Source organism: Taudactylus pleione, unplaced genomic scaffold, assembly GCF_031769625.1.
Source record: "Taudactylus pleione unplaced genomic scaffold, aTauple2 ptg000513l, whole genome shotgun sequence".
Lineage (NCBI taxonomy): Eukaryota > Metazoa > Chordata > Amphibia > Anura > Myobatrachidae > Taudactylus > Taudactylus pleione.
The window spans coordinates 5,372,379-5,388,859 of NW_028284915.1; the positions used below are offsets into that span (position 1 = coordinate 5,372,379).

At 41.3% G+C, this 16,481-nt stretch overlaps 1 protein-coding gene across 2 annotated transcripts in view; it reads right to left on the reverse strand.

Moving 5' to 3' along the window:
- Window positions 1-6,522: 6,522 nt before the first annotated feature.
- The window catches only part of NPY5R (neuropeptide Y receptor Y5), a 73,398-nt gene continuing 63,439 nt past the window's right edge, over window positions 6,523-16,481 (reverse strand). For both annotated transcript variants that reach the window (XM_088450278.1, XM_088450277.1), the window contains exon 2: window positions 6,523-8,914. In XM_088450278.1, coding sequence (XP_088306404.1) covers window positions 7,538-8,905 — 1,368 coding nt within the window. In that variant the 5' untranslated portion in view covers window positions 8,906-8,914 and the 3' untranslated portion in view covers window positions 6,523-7,537. The remainder of the gene's footprint in view (window positions 8,915-16,481) is intronic.

Sequence of the window (16,481 nt, forward strand, 5' to 3'; positions counted from 1 at the left end):
ACTCATTAACTTAGATGAGATATAAAATCATTGATCAGATGCCCCCTCTTACTAGGGATAATAACTTATCCAAATTGGTTCTTTAAAAGGAGTAAAAGTGGATATTTTGTTAGATTCCCTGATGCCAAAAGAGTTAAATGAAACCATAGGCTTACAATGCTATATTTAATCTACAGTCTAGCCTTTTTACTGGGCCTTATGGTTAATATATATACCTTCTTTGATATCTTACAGCATAACGCATTGGGTTCAATTATTTTCAGACACTTGTACTGTAGATTATATCTGTTTTTTCATGCTGTGTAGTGATATTCATTACATATAGTATATACTGATCTATCTGTCATTCTGGCTCCAGGACAGAATTTATAACTTCCTTATATTGTTTCCATGTTATCTATTTAGCAGCATTTTGTTTTTAGCTTTTAATATTTGTATACAGGTAGTCTAGCAACCATATCACATGGGTGCTGAGCATTCCCAGCTGGAGAGGAATGACACCTGTAAATATGGTAAGTGTCTGATTTATCTGTAACCCTCAAGAGAATGTAAAATACATTGAAACGTTGATCAGTTGGAGTATTGTCTTTTCTGAACATTTTAACCCCTGAATGCCACCAATGCTGCTAGTGCCACCAATGCTAGTGATTTTGTGCTTTGCATAAGAATTGTTACTCCAGGATGGTAAGGATAGGGGCACTAACTCCTCAGCCTCCACCTGCCAGCCCCTTCTGAAGCCGGGCTGGCAGGTGGGAGCTGAGGAGAGGTTGTCACAGCAACAGAGTGGCCAGCCGGGTGGGCTGAGCCCAGCAGCTGCTGGAAGATGTTATCGTGCCAGTTAAAGCCCAGACTGGTGTGGTTGCATCTGATGCGACCGCACCAGACAAGTTGTTAAAAAATATTTCCTGCTGCAGTCCTAGTGGAAATATCAATTAAATAATGCAAATACATGTGCACAATTTCATATCATATAGAAGCTACACTAAAGTCTGAAGAGGTCAAACGCACTCATCCATTCAAAAGTGTCTAGCTAGCACTCCTGACACTTACATGTTTGTCTGTGCTCATGTGTACCTAAATAAGAATTATATAACCACACACCTTACATGTGGCCCTAAATGTGAACATATTTGGCCAGTTTTAGGGAACATGTTGCTTCTTTACTCTCATAACTCCATGTACAGTACTTTTTAGTCTGATACTGTACCTACACAAATCCTCCTGTATATCCTTACCTTAGTTCATATGCAGATTTTGCCCTATTTTGTCCTATTAGCATGCATTTTTATTACACATTGTAATGTTCAGGTGGTATCTAATTAACATTTTTATTGATCAACATAAGACCAATTAAACAAAATTGTTTACCTCCAAAATACACATATACATACAATACAATATTTTATCCACTAATTGTAATTTTTGTAAGTATTTTCTGCATGCCTCTACTAATGTTTCCTTACCCAATTATTTATCTGAATTATAACATTTTTCTCCATGGCAACCCTAGTTACAGACTGTCCTTATTTCTTTCTTTCTGTTAAGCAATTCATTAATTTAATTACCATTAGAGAAAATCATCAGAAATAGGTGATTTGAACTACAGAATATAAAAAAGTCTTATAAACAAGTGCTTGATATTCACCACTATAGGAAACATATACAACTGAACATAGCATTAGTGTCACTGTTTTCTAGCACAAAATGCTGGTATTAAAGGTGATACCGCGAATGTACTGTATGCAGAGCATAAAACAACAGTGTGATCATGTTTTGCTATTGTATTTATGTATCTATTTATCCCAAGTTAAAAAATACAAATGCAGAATTATCAAAAATAGCCATTACCTAAACCTAAGGACATAAATAATGGTCTTGCATTTTATATTGTTTTAAAAGCATTTAAATATCTTGTTTTTTTTCAACATTTCAAAATGACTAAAAATGTAGGAAGCCACCCAGTACAACATAATTAGCATCCAAAATGCCCCTTTATTCTTCCATTGCTGTTACTTGGGCAGAATAAATTATTGATGAGAGTTTTTCAAAGATCTGTTAATTCTGTACAGTTAACAGCAACAAGAAATGAGGTGGCAATTTTGACTTTGCGATTCGCAATGGGTACTAGCAAGCGAGTGCAGATGTCATGTCAATCATCCAGCGCCAAGGCTGCCTTTTTGGCTTCTGTGCTTGTTGCTAGGCAGCAGTGCAGCGACTTTTCTTCTTCTTCAGGGAACAGCACAAGTGCTGCTGCTGAGTTCTTTGATCATGTGATTTAGATGTTTGAACCACTATACTCTCTTCTATTGGTTCTTTAAGATGTGTAAAGCTCCTTTACCTTTATGTGTCTGTGCTGCTAGTGTGCTGAACTTTTATTCCTCTGCCTGTCTCTGACCATGGATTGTGTAATAGACTTGCCCCGAATCATTTCCAGAATCTGTTCCATTGTCTCTTGTTAATGAAGTTGAACTAATATTGATTGATCATGTAATTTAATGCCATCTGCCAAGGGAAACTGAACCTGTCTACATAAACCACATTAATGCACTGTACATGTGGTAAGGGGAACTCTGTACCTGAAACTCAATGAGATCCACATTATGTCTAGTAAAGGCCAAATACATGCCATTGTAAAAAATACAATTTGACCTGCCTGGGTTAATGTGCTGTGTTGTCTGTTAATATTCATTGCTCTCAGATTGTCCTCTGCTTTATATCCATCCATTTCATACTGTGTCCTCACAGTGCCAATTGAAGAATAAGGGCCTCATTTATCAATGAGGGGAGAAGTCGGAAAGTGATCAATTAGAAAATGATAAACCACCAGCCACTCAGCTCCTAACTGTCATCTTACAGGCTGTGTTTAAAAATGACAGTTAGGAGCTGATTGGTTGGTAGTTTATCACTCTCCAATTTATCACTTTCCAGAGCTTAGTATATCTCCCCTGAGTTTTATCATTCACAACAAGTGATAAAACTTGTTGCATATGATAATGGTGCTCCAGCCAATCAGCTCCCAACTGTCAATTGTTTGAAAAATGACAGTTGGGAGCTGATTGGTGGAGCATACTTTATCATACAAAATGAGTTTTATCACTCAATGTGAATGATAAAACAAATTGATAAATGAGGCCTAAGTTAGGTAACAGCTGTTCAATTCAGCCATTTGCTCTAATGTTCATAACCAAGCTTACATTGTAAACAATACCTTACCTCCAGCACAACATTTGACTGCAGCCCCTTGACTGAGAGTAGAGGCTCGCTATGCAATGTAAAATTCTAGCCAAATGGACAGGTTACGCAGCCCAGAAAGGTGTATTGATCAGTCCTGCTAACACTGCTGGGGCACACTCAGCCCTCACACATCTTCCTGCCCTCCTGATGCTCACTTCAGAGCACCACAGACCATTCCCCTTGCAGATACAGCAGCTAGCCTCAACCCAATCTTATTCATAGCTGATGCTAAGCCTTGATCTATCCTATCAGCAGCTGGGGACATGCATTAATAACTTCTTTCCTGCTAGTAAATGACTGAAGCTACAATGCCATTCCCAGACCTGTATTCATTATGACAAAGCTGGCAGCCAGCAAGTGGAGGGAACAGCGGTCTGTTGGGATCACCCGTTAATGATTGGCAGGAGGGTGAATCCATACAAAATAATCAAACAGCCATGTTCAGTCATGGTTCTGCTACACCAGATAACTCTGATAGAGTAAAAATGTTTAAGTTAAGTGCAATTTATGGAACCTGACCTTTAGAGAAGGGGCTGGGGCCCTCAAGCAGCAGTGCTTACCATGGATTTCCCCGCCAGTCTAACAGCGTACTTTTCCAATTTAGAGACTATTTATGCTTAAACAAAACACTACTAAAATAAATTTGCAAATTTAGGACCTTTGTAGTTTCCCTCTTTCCCTTGTCTGCACATACAAGGCTGAAGTAAGAGGAGGGCGACAGGGGTGGTCAGCTCATGGCCCCCACACACAGAAGGGCCCCATCACACTGGCCCGGCACTGGAGGGACTATGGGCACAGGTGTTCCACTGCCTGCGCTGCTGCATGATCATCAGGGTGCAGGCAGGTACTAATATGGGGAAAGTCTACGGAGCCACTCAGTAACTTTATTGCACCAGCGGTGGCTGGTGCAATAAAGTTTATTTTGTTTAATCGGTGCAGCGCATGGGACATCATGATGTCACTCAGTGCTGCACCCACTGAAATAGAGCATGCAGCAGAGGAGCTGTGGTTGGCAGCCAGAAAACATAGAAGGTAAGTATGTGGGCTGAGCGCTGGGGAAGCACTGTGGGGTTGGAGAAACACTGGGCAAGAGAGACAGGAGGGGTCTGTGAGGGGGTCACCAGAGGGGGCACTGTGACCATATTGGAGGTGGACAAGGGAAGGGTCCAAATTATTGGAGGGGGTCACCACACCTTAGTTGTCCCGGGACCCCAGAAGCCTTAATCCGGCCTTCTGCACATAGTGTATTACAAATTATTGACTGTCTGTAAATATGCTGTTCATGGAGCAAATCTAATACAAAATCAGTAATCAATTTATTCTTAAAGTTAAAGAAAATAGGTCTTTTATTCAGTGTGTTTATTCAGCTAAGAATAGACTAGACTTTATATTTTTTTTTCTTCAGGAAATAGTATCCAACATCTTCTTACAATTCATTCATCCAGGGCCGGAGCAAGGTTTCTCAGTGCCCAAGGCAGAACTTCAGCCTATTGTCCCCCCCCAATGTGTTCTGTGTGTCGTTAAGTATAATGGCGCTGTAGACAGTATATAACATACTGTGTACAGTGCTGTTACGCTTACTGATACACCCACACAACATATATTTGTTGTTAATATATAATATTATATACTGTCTACTGCAGCACTATTACACTTGCTATGAAGACTGACTGAGGGCCTGATTCAGAGCCGCTCGTAAGCGGCCGCTCGTTCGTTCCGAGCGATGTTCGCACAACTGCCCATGCGTACGGGTGGTAATACGCATGCGCGAACCAGTCAGTGCGGTCGAAATTCATGTGCTCGCAAAATAGTGAATGCCTGCTGATTTGAGTGACAGGATGAGGCGTTTGTGGGTGGTAACAGGGGAAGGTGCTTGAAAACGGGGGAGTGGAAATCCGAATGCAGGCGTGCCAAACGGTCAAAACGGGCGGTTAATGGGAGTGCATAATTAACAAAGCAGTGTCATTGACCACATCACTTGGTTGTCTTTTAGCCAGAACTGCTCGCATGATTGCGGTAGGAAAATGCTACCACAAGAATAGCGAGTAGTTCATACGCCCTTCGATGTATTCGATTAATCTAATAAATACCGGAGATGACATATGATGTGAGCGGCCAGGGGGCGTTTTTCTCAAAATAGCGCTCGTTCAGACTTAGAGGCGTCAACAGACCGCAAAGAGCGAGCACTTCATTTAAATAGCCAGCCCCTTTTTCAGAACGACCGTCCGCAAATAGCGTATGGCTCTGAATCAGGCCCTGAGTCTCTAAGTCATCAGGATCTCAGCCTGGGTGGCATCCCTGTTCCTCCTCTCTGAGATTAAGAGGAGGAGTAAAGTGAATGAAGGCTAAGGGGCGGGTGCCACATTGTTATTGATTCACCTGTAAACAACAAGTGAACGCAAGCGCACATCAGCGGCAGCTCTGACACTGACAGGCAGCCAAGACATGGCGAGCAGACGCTGTGGCTGCAGGGAATGAGGAGACCAGGGTGCAGCACTACTGTTGCACACTGTCTCAGTGACTGACAGAGGTGGCTGTGGCTGGCTAGCTTAGCTCCACGGCCACTGCTAGAACATCATCATGAGCCATAGCACAAGCAAGCACATTTATTGGCCGGATGTCGCGCTCCAGTGATCGGCGCCCCTAGGCAGCTGCCTAATGGTGGCACTGGCCCTGCATTCACCCCTATTGCAGATATGTCATAAAGCTGAGTTCTAGAGTTTGAATATTCAATGTTTGTGCAGCTAGTAGCAGAGTGTCTCTAAACTCCTGCATTAGCAATTGTTCACACAATTGGTGTTCCAGGTAAGGATAGGGGCACTAACTAGAAAGTGGTGTTGTACTATAAATTATATACTGTATAGCACCTATAAAATTAAGCAGGTAGTTATTAAAAATTATTTTAAAACGTTTGAAAAAGAAACAGTTACCAATTGTTTAAGTCTGATATGTGCTTACTATAATTTCTGTAACAATAGGAGAATCTAACTGGTTGAAATATTGGTAATTAAGGATTAATTTTACAGATATGGCTTAGACCAAACAATAATAATTGAACAAGCTACTGGGTGTGTTGAGCATAACTTTTCTTTAAATATTTAAAGTGAATAAGTACACAATGTTTTATTCAAATTGGAGTAGTAATTAAATTATTTAATGTCAAGGTAAACTTTTATTTGAAAATAGTAACTGGAGATACTTAATAAATAATATATATATTTTTTTAATTTTTAAAACTGTTATGTAATTGCAAGACCTAAACAAACTGCAATACTAAAATGCCTTTTTTTTGTTCATAATTCTACTTTGTAAAAAATACAATTGAATTGTACAGAAACACAATGCTAAGTATACCGTACAGTAATTTTTGAATACACTTATGGTCATTTATAATGCAATTTTCACATCAAAGTCACATAACCTAAAACATACTGTATATTAAATGGCTCTGCATGTACAGTATTACATAATTAAAAAATATAAATTAATAAATTACAGCGAATGTTTAGTCAGACTTACTAGCCTCTATACACAGCAATACAAAATGTAGCAGTGCTCCTGTGGATAGAAAATTATAGAAGAACTATACTAAAAACTATAAATATATAGTATTGGGTGGAGATGAAGAAGGTAAGTAAAATCCAAAATCAGACTCACTGATGTGCAAATTTCAGGTGGAGAAATTGACAGAGTGCTCTGACTGAATGGTGACATATTAGTGTGCTATTGGGCTGCTCAGTAATTGGAGACTATGGCAGATACAGAAAATGGTAGAAATGCTTCTAGCTGTTTTCTTCTCTTATTTATCTCCACCCAAAATATTTTAAATAGAGTTATATTAAATATAGTTAAGCTGTAGGAGTGCTCCTTTCCCTGAGGAACCTCTTATCAGACTCCTCAATTCCAGTTACTTATAGACAAGGTAGGAATTGACCTGGCCACATATATTGTTAATAACAAATCAAAACAAAGAAGAATGACATACAGTATATTTGGCACACATTGCTACTAAATAAATCAAACAAATTAAACAAAATTGAAATAAAAATAGGCAGAAATGTCCTTTTTATACAAAAAAGAGAATAATACAGACCTCATAGAGATCATATGTAAACATGTATAGAAATATTGTCTTTTTTGTAATACTAATATTAGTTGAAAACTAATTTTTAGTGGATCGTTTATATCAACAAGCATGTTTAAGATTAAGCAGTCAACTCAGTCACGTATCCAGTCTCTGTAGAATTGTTTGCAGTTGTCTAAGTTTATAGCAGCAAAAAAACAAAGCAATAGCTATATCAACCTAGGATATCTGGAAACACTGGATGAGAGACATCAAATCTGCTTTTATACCATCATTTAAAAATCCATATAGTATGGGATTTAGACAACAGGAGACCATGCCAAGCAAGTGACAGATGCAATAAACTAATTTGAAATGTCGATTGGAAATTAGATTGGCATTAAAATCAGTTACAAGGTGAAAGAGGTGAAGTGGCATCCAACTGACAGCAAAAGCCAAGATCAATACAGTTAGTCTACAGAAAACACGCCTGGATCTCTTTTTTATCCTTGTTATAGATTTAGCTACAGAGTTCATATTGTGTAGTTCAGAATTCTCTTCTGGTTTCATTTCAAAGCATATGGGCACTCCCGGTAGATAGACACTCAAAGGTAATGTTTGGACACTAGAAGGTAGTGTATGGCTCCTCTCTGTGGTAGACGTTTCTGGAATGTCCCCAGTGTTGCTCTCTTGGTGTCTTCTCAAAATTGCCGGTACAACACTAGCTGATTTTTTGCTGTATCGCTTCCTGTGTTTCCGGACACAAGAGTAACTCCACCTACGACTTCTTGAGATTTCAACTTCAGATTGGTTTGTTTTAGGTTGTTGAAGTGTCAGATTGATCATCTCATTTTCTTCAACTTTAATTTCTCTGTTTGGTAACCGTGAACTTATGCTTCTACAAACACTTGTATGACTTATGGTTAGGCAAGACAATGGCAATATGTATTGCACAAGCAATAAAGAAATGGTAAAGGCGATTCTGTAGGAATCAGATGGCCATGACTCAATGCAAAGATAACTGTTCATCAACGGTTCTAAGTTGAATGCCTCACTCAAATTTATAATCTTATGAAAAACAGGCAACGGTGAACATATGGTGAAGCCAAGAGTCCAGACAGTAGCAATCAAGAAGTATCCATGGTTTGCAGTTAAGTTAGTCGAAAGTGGATGTTTTATCATGTGGTATCTCACCAAGGCAATAGACATGAGCATTAAGGTTGAGATCAGAACAGAAACACACTGGAGAAAAGGCACAACATGACACATAACTTCGCCAAAGATCCATTGATCAAGCAAAACACATGTCAATGTAAATGGTGAACAGAAGAGCACAACTAAAATATCAGAGAAGGCCAAGTTTCCAATGAGATAATTTATTATAGTTTTCTGTTTACGCTTTCTGAAAATAGCTAGCAGAATTAGGAGATTTCCCATAAATCCCAGTAGGCTTACAAATGTATAAAGCCCAATTAGAAAGTATCGTATGTCATCCACACTGCTGTTGTAATCTTCCCATGCTGGAAAATTGGTAGCTGTTGTTGTCAATGTGCTATTGTCCTGTTTCATTACTGTTCTGTTATTAAAGTCTTTTATGTCCAAATCCATTTCACAGTCCTGATTTGAGATACAAAAGAAAGCAATTAGTAAACCTATGTAGAAGTCACATGCTGAAAAGAGTCGCATCTGAATTGAGTAATTGCTTATTGTAAGATGAAAAAAAAGTTATTTTTAATCTGACACTCATAATATACTGTACATGTATAAATAAAGCTTTTACAGAAAACTGCCAAAGTTGACAAATCAGTTAAACCTACTATCCAGCAGGGCAATTACTGATATAGTTGATGAGTTTATGGAAATACAAACATTAGTAACAGCCTGGGCTGGCAACGGAAATCATGGGGACCAGTACACCGATTTTTTTAAGGGGGCCCAATTTTTTTAGAGGCCCCCCATTCCTGGGTCCCTGGCAGATACAGGCCTATTGCTTGAGAGTTTGCTTTACCTGTATGTGCATTCTCTGCAATGGGGAACCTCTGTTCCTCCCTGGGAAGATGATGACAGTCTATTTACTAAGCCTTGGATTGAGATATAGTGAACAGAGTAAAAGTACCAGCTAATCAGCTCTTAACTGCCATGCAACAGGCTGTATTTGAAAAATGACAGTTAGGAGCTAGTTGGTTGGTAGTTTATCTCCGTCCAATTTATCTCCATCCAAGGCTTAGTAAATAGACCCCTTATTCACTGTTCACATAGGATATCACATGGTCTAGATGATGCCTGTTTGCATAGGATTATAACCAATCATATACTGTACAGTAGCAGAGTGTCATATACTGTACAGTAGCAGAGGTTTGACTTGATATTTAATAGTAACAGTGGTTTTTGTACAGGGCAAAATGTAAACATCCCTGATCAAACAATATTATATTAAACTGTATTTGCTAAACTGGAACCATTTTTATCAGTAATGTTTGTTTAGCATGAAGCCTTTTTCTTCTAATCCTGCCAGTTGTGAGTAATCTCCAGTCACATCCCATCAGTTTTCTTCCCTTCAGCCTTCCCTTCTTTCTCTCCAGCCCTAGCCCCTACTGTCTCTCCATCCACAGACCCCTTTAGTGTCTCCATCCCCAGAGCCCTTCTTCCATTTCCCTTCTGCTTCTCTATCCACAGACCCCTTCTGTCTCTCCAGTCCCCACAACAGTGGAATAACTAGAGTATTTGGAGCCCAGGGAAAATCTGAAAATGGAGCCCCCCCACCCCTCCTCCCCCCCTTGTGCGCGCCTTCGGCGTGCATGGTGAAAAATGGGTGTGGTCACTTAAAAATGGGGCGTGTCAACATGACACCCCCTTTATCATCACTCAGAAAATTCCTATCCATATGCACCTTCACCCCAGTAGTACCCCTTATACAGTACCCCCAGTAGTGGTCCCCCTTATACAGCCCCCCATTAGTTCCCCTTATTCAGTGCCCCCAGTAGTGGTCTCCCCCAATGCAGTGCCCCATGTAGTGGTCCCCCCTATGAAGTGCCCCCAGTAGTGTTCCCCCTTATGCAGTGCCCTTAAATAGTACCCCCAGTAGTAGTTCCCCCCTATGCAGTGCCCCCAGTAGTGGTCCTCCTTATGCAGGCCCCCAGTAGTGATCCCCCCTATCCAGTGCCCCCTGTGGTGGTCCTCTCTATTTAGTGCACCCAGTAGCGGTCCCCCCAGTGCAGTACCCCTAGCAGTAAGCCCCTTATATAGTGGTGCCCCCAGCAGTAGCTCCCCCATGCAATGCCTCCAGCAGTAGTCCCCCCTATCCAGTGCCCCCTGTAGTAGTCCTCACTATTTAGTGCCCTCAATAGTGGTCCCCCCAATGAAGTGCCCCATGTAGTTTTCCCCCCTATGAAGTGCCCCCAGTAGTGCTCCCCTTTATGCAGTGCCCCTTATATAGTGCCCCCAGTAGCAGTCCCCATAATGCAGTGCCCCCAGTAGTGGTACCCCCTTATGCAGTGCCCTTTGTATAGTGCCCCCAGCAGTAGTCCCCCCTATGCAGTGCCCCCAGTAGTGGTCCCCCTTATGCAGAGCCCCAGTAGTGATCCCCCCTGTCCAGTGCCCCCTGTAGTGGTCCTCCCTATTTAGTGCCCCCAGTAGTGGTCCCCCAAGTGCAGTGCCCCTAGCAGTAAGCCCCTTATATAGTGGTGCCCCCAGCAGTAGTCCTGGCCCAGTCTGTCTGACTCTCATTGGCTGCTGATTCACACACACATCGCCGCTGCTCAGCAGCAATGTGTGTGCAGCAGCAGCCAATGAGAGTCTGATTCTCATTGGCTGTTGGTAAATACACACACTGCTGGCGGCAATGTGTGTGTTAGCACAGCCTAAGCCCGTCTCCCACCCTCCTCCTGGCGCTATTGGGTAAGCACTCAGGGGGAGGGAAGGGGCTCGGCTGTGCAGCACAGGACCGGCACTGGGAAGCCTAGCGCCAGTCCTGTGTAAATGTGTAGAGCTGACCGCACACACTGCAGTCGGCGCAACACTGCCTAACTAGGGCTGGCCGGATTGTGGCCAGCGGCACCCCCCGCGCCGCCTGTCGTACGGCGCCCAGAGCACGTACCCCGTTTGCCCTGCCCTAGTTACACCACTGTCAGTCCGTAATAGTGAACAAGAGAAGCTGTACTTTGTAACACAATACACGGGGGCATCACAGAAAGTGAAACAGATACTAAATAGACATTGGCATATCTTAGGTATGGACAGTAGCCTTGAGACCATCTTGCCAGTTAGACCAGATGTGGTATTTCGTAAAGCTCCCGATATAAAAAAGAAATTGGTCCACAATCATCTTAAGGTCGATAAGGGGAATAGACAGGTTACCCTCTTAGGTAACAGCATTAGAGAGGGTTTCTACCACTGTGGCAGATGCAGCAATTGTACCAAATTAGGTTATAAGAGCACGAAACCCACCTGTAAGATAACATCCAATCAGAATAACAAGGAATTTAAAATCAGAGGGACCCTTTCATGTGATAGCGAAAATCTGATCTATCTCCTGGAATGCCCATGCGGATTGCAGTATATAGGGCGTACAACCAGTACTTTAAAAGTCCGGATTTATGAACATGTGAGAAATATATCAAGGGGTTTTGAGAATCACAGTGTCTCCGAACATTTCAGAAACTTTCATCATTGTGATCCTAAAGGTCTCCGCTTTGTAGGGATAGATAAAATGCACTACAACTGGAGAGGAGGCAATAAAACGGAGCAAATAGATAAATTAGAAAGCCGATGGATTTATAATCTGCAAACACTGCAGCCTGAGGGTCTGAACATAGATCCATAGGTCATGTCGGTAATTCTATACTCTAACCTCTATGCAACTGTTAAGCATTTCAGACATCAAATAAAGTATGGAATTCCCTATATATCACACTGTGAGCCCAATCCCGCTTATCGAATCAAGATTCAATTAACACCTCCTGATTCAGATTACAACTTAAAAAACGACCGGTCGATTGCCACTCACTCTTTATTAGTCATTGTCACATTTCCCTTTGAGTCAATGTTGCAGGGTGAAGCAGGGTGGTAAAACATCCAATTTATACAAGATTCCCACTGCTGCTGATGACCACATATCTGAGTATGAGCTACACTTATATGTTTGGAGTGCAGATGTTTTTGGTTGTTAAGAACAAGCTCCTTCAACAAAATATGCACCATTAATTGGATTCCATGGGGTGCATATATTCTCAGACATCAATGGATCAATATCTGCTTAAGTATTTATTTACACTTTGCTCACATTTTTCAGATATCCTCTATTCTTTATCTCCTTTTCCTTTCTTACATATAGATCTTAATGTATATTCCTTATTAATTCCTGTATGTCCCGATAACTGGATGTATCCCAGATTAATTTAAGTACCTGTTAATAATTGCGGGACAAACACGAACTACAGTACAGGTTTTTTAGTGTGAACAAACATACCAAAGATGGCTGCCGCTAGTATTGCAGACAGGGATAATACATGAGTAAATCCATTTAAATGGACATATCAAAAATGGCCACCGCCATTACCGCGGACACACCATAGACAATGATGGGCAAATTGATAACCTACAACTATAGGAGGCTCCGCTTACTAACATCGGAGGGGACAACACTGTATACTGTAGCTACATCATGATTAACCTCCAGAATAACATTGCGCCTAGTGCGCATGCGTCAGATACAGAACCCGGAAGTGCGGCTCATTACCGCATTTGGACACTGTATAAATAGATGGTAAGAACACAATACTAACCATTTACCCTTGAAAAAGTCCCACAATTGGGATGAAACGCGTTGGGACATGATTCATGCATACCTTTGTTACATGCTGATTACCACCTATTAGTGTGGTTATTTGTTATAAACTTTTTATCTCTTCAATAAAAGTCCAATTTGAATTATTCTCATTGGCATCATTGCATGCTGCACCAATTGGGCCCCTTACTTACACGCACCTGATACATCTGGACGCAAGGAGGAGTCAGACCAGCAGACATCCCTACTAGGTAAGTAGGTTCTCACTTACTTACCACTGCATTCTAGTGTCATAAGACATCCTGATACTGCGTTTCCTTATTTCTGAGGTGGAGTGTGGTTTTAACGAAGGTGGCACCTATAACATATGACTTTAAGCACGATACAAGACGTTTACCCCTGCATCTGGATTGCACAACATCCAGCCTACAGTTATTGCATACGTGTCTTAGCCGGATATTAACCAAATACATCAGCAGTATTTGGCCTTTACGACTTTCTTAATACAGGAACACTCCCCGCACCCATATTTGGACTAATTTTATATTGACGCTGTTTTACCAATACCCAGCCTCAAGTTATTGCCCACCTGTTGCCAATCACTTTACTCCTATAGGAGTTGTCATCTAGTACAAACATTTCTTTAATTTATTTACATACAACATTGAAACCTTAGGAATTGACTATATATACATCTAATTAATTAATTTCTTTTGTTCATACATTTATATATCTCTATACCACAGAGCGCTTTTCTCCCTATACTTGTATTTTCACTATTGGGGAAGTCTCGGACGCTTCCGGAGTGAGCAGCTAGTAGTAACATATATCCCTCTTCTGTGAGCACTGTCTGCCCCTTTCTTGAGTTTTCTCTAGTTACACCACTGCCCCACAGTGCAATTATTACCCAAATTGGATACAGTTATCAGTTTTGGGGATGAGTCTGGGGTGCGGTGCCCCTTGGGGTTGGTGTGGCTGGGCTGCTCTGGTGAGGCACACATTAACACTTTATTTAGCACTTTTACACTTTCCAATATATTTTGTGTATATATATATTTTCTTAGCTTTTTAATTACACCTTCACTTATTAACACATAGTTTTTCCTTTAATCCTATACTAACACTTTAGTCTCTCACTGTTGTGCTTCGCTGGGGTGGCTGGCTATCGCCGGCTTTTTTGGGGTTCTGCACCCCAGATTCTGACCAAGTGATAGGGACCTCCGGTATCAGAGACGCCGTGACGCGGCCCGGAGGCTTAGCCATATCTTTGCAAATATATGCAACTGAGATCTCTGAATTATCTACCACCATGTAGTTTTTCAAATCTTATTGCTGATTTAATTCTGAGTGCTGGGGGAATACTTTTTGTTGTTTCTCCCACAGTGTCCCTCCAGCCCCCAGTTACTCTCCAATCCACACACTTACATTTTTTATGCCTTTATGAAGTTCTGACTGCCTGCCATGGCTTCTTTTTTATTCAGTGGTGCATTGGCTAGCACTGGAGCAATAAAGCAGCACTACAGCCGCATTGGCTCCCAGGACAGATCCCGTTGCCTGCATTTTACTGATAACTTCAGCAATGCAGGCAGTGGTTATGTAGGTACATCTGTGGGCCCTTGGGGTCCAGTATGGCTGTACCCCCTCCCCCCCCTGTTGCTGGGCCTGGTAACAGCCACTGATTTCTGGTGTCCAAACAATGTGCTTCCTATGTTACTTTTTAGTAGTGATACAATGGGGAATGAATTGAAGTTCTGTAGGAATTAGTTTAAATGAAGTAAGGCTCATGAGAAGTGGCCGATGTTTGGGGTTTTAAAACCAATGTTTGGGGCCATTGTTGTTTCTGTATGAGATACTCTGCAACATGTTGCAAATCAGTATATATGTTGTAAGGGCAGTCCGAAGATCTTAAATTCTGCAAGTCACTTTAATTCATGTACTGTAGAGGAGGTATGCAATGCAGCTCAAGGAAATGTGTCATGTATTTATTCAGACCTACTTACATTGTGAATATGACTACATCATTTATGCCACATTTGTTATATTAAAGAAGACTTGCAGCTAAAAATAAAATTTTATCCAAACCATTCCTGCTCCCATCTAATAGAGCCACTGGAGGCCCTCGTCTCGATTCACTGTCAACTGTCTGATACTCAACTACGGTGCCCACCCATTTAGTGTGCTCTGAACAACTCCAGACTCAGAGGCCTAGAGAATACTGGGGATCTGGGCAGTCCCCACTCTGGCTTAACTAGTTTTAGAGGTGGGCTTTTCTCTCTCTCTCTCTCTCTCTTTCTCTCTCTATATATATATATATATAATTACAGTGCCTTGCAAAAGTATTCACCCCCTTGGCATTTTATCTTTTTTGTTACATTACAACCTGTAATTTATTTATTTTTTTAAATCGGAATTTTATGTGATGGATCTGCACAAAATAGTCTAATTTGGTGAAGTGAAATGAGAAAAATATATATAAAAAAGAATCTTTATAAATAAAATTCTGAAAATTGGCATGTGCATATGTAATCACCCCCTTCGCTATGAAGCCCCTCACAAGTTCTGGTGCAACCAATTACCTTCAGCAGTCACATAATTAGTGAAATGAAGTCCATCTGTGTGAAATCTCAGTGTCACATGATCTATAAACACACCTTTTCTGAAATGCCCCAGAGGCTGCAACAACACTAAGCAAGAGGCATCACACCATGAAGACCAAGGAGCTCTCCAAACAAGTCAGGGACAAAGTTGTTGAGAAGCACAATTCTGGGTTGGGTTATAAAAAAAAATATCCAAATCTTTGATCCCCCGGAGCACCATCAAACTCATCATCATCTAATGGAAAGAACATGGTACCACAACAAGCCTGCCAAGAGAGGGCCGCCCACCAAAACTCACAGACCGGGCAAGGAAGGCATTAATCAGAGAGGCTGCACAGACACAAAAGGTAACCCTGAAGGAGCTTCAGAGTTCCACAGCAGAGACTGGTGTATCTGTGCATGTGACCACAATAAGCCATACACTCCATAGAGCTGGGCTTTATGGAAGAGTGGCCAGAAAAAAAGCCATTACTTAGTGATAAAAATAAGAAGACATGATTTGAGTTTGCCAAAAAGTATTAAGCAATTACCCAAATGTATGGAGGAAGGTGGTCTGGTCAGATGAGACTAAAATTTAACTTTTCGGCCACCGAGGAAAACGCTATGTCTGGAGCAAACCCAAAGCATCCCATCACCCCAAGAACACCATCCCCACAGTGAAACATGGTGGTGGCATCATCATGCTGTGGGGATGTTTTCAGCAGCAGAGACTGGGAAACTGATTTGAGTTGAGGGAAAGATGGATGGTGCTAAATACAGGGATATTCTTGAGCAAAACCTGTTTCAGTCTGCCTGTGATTTG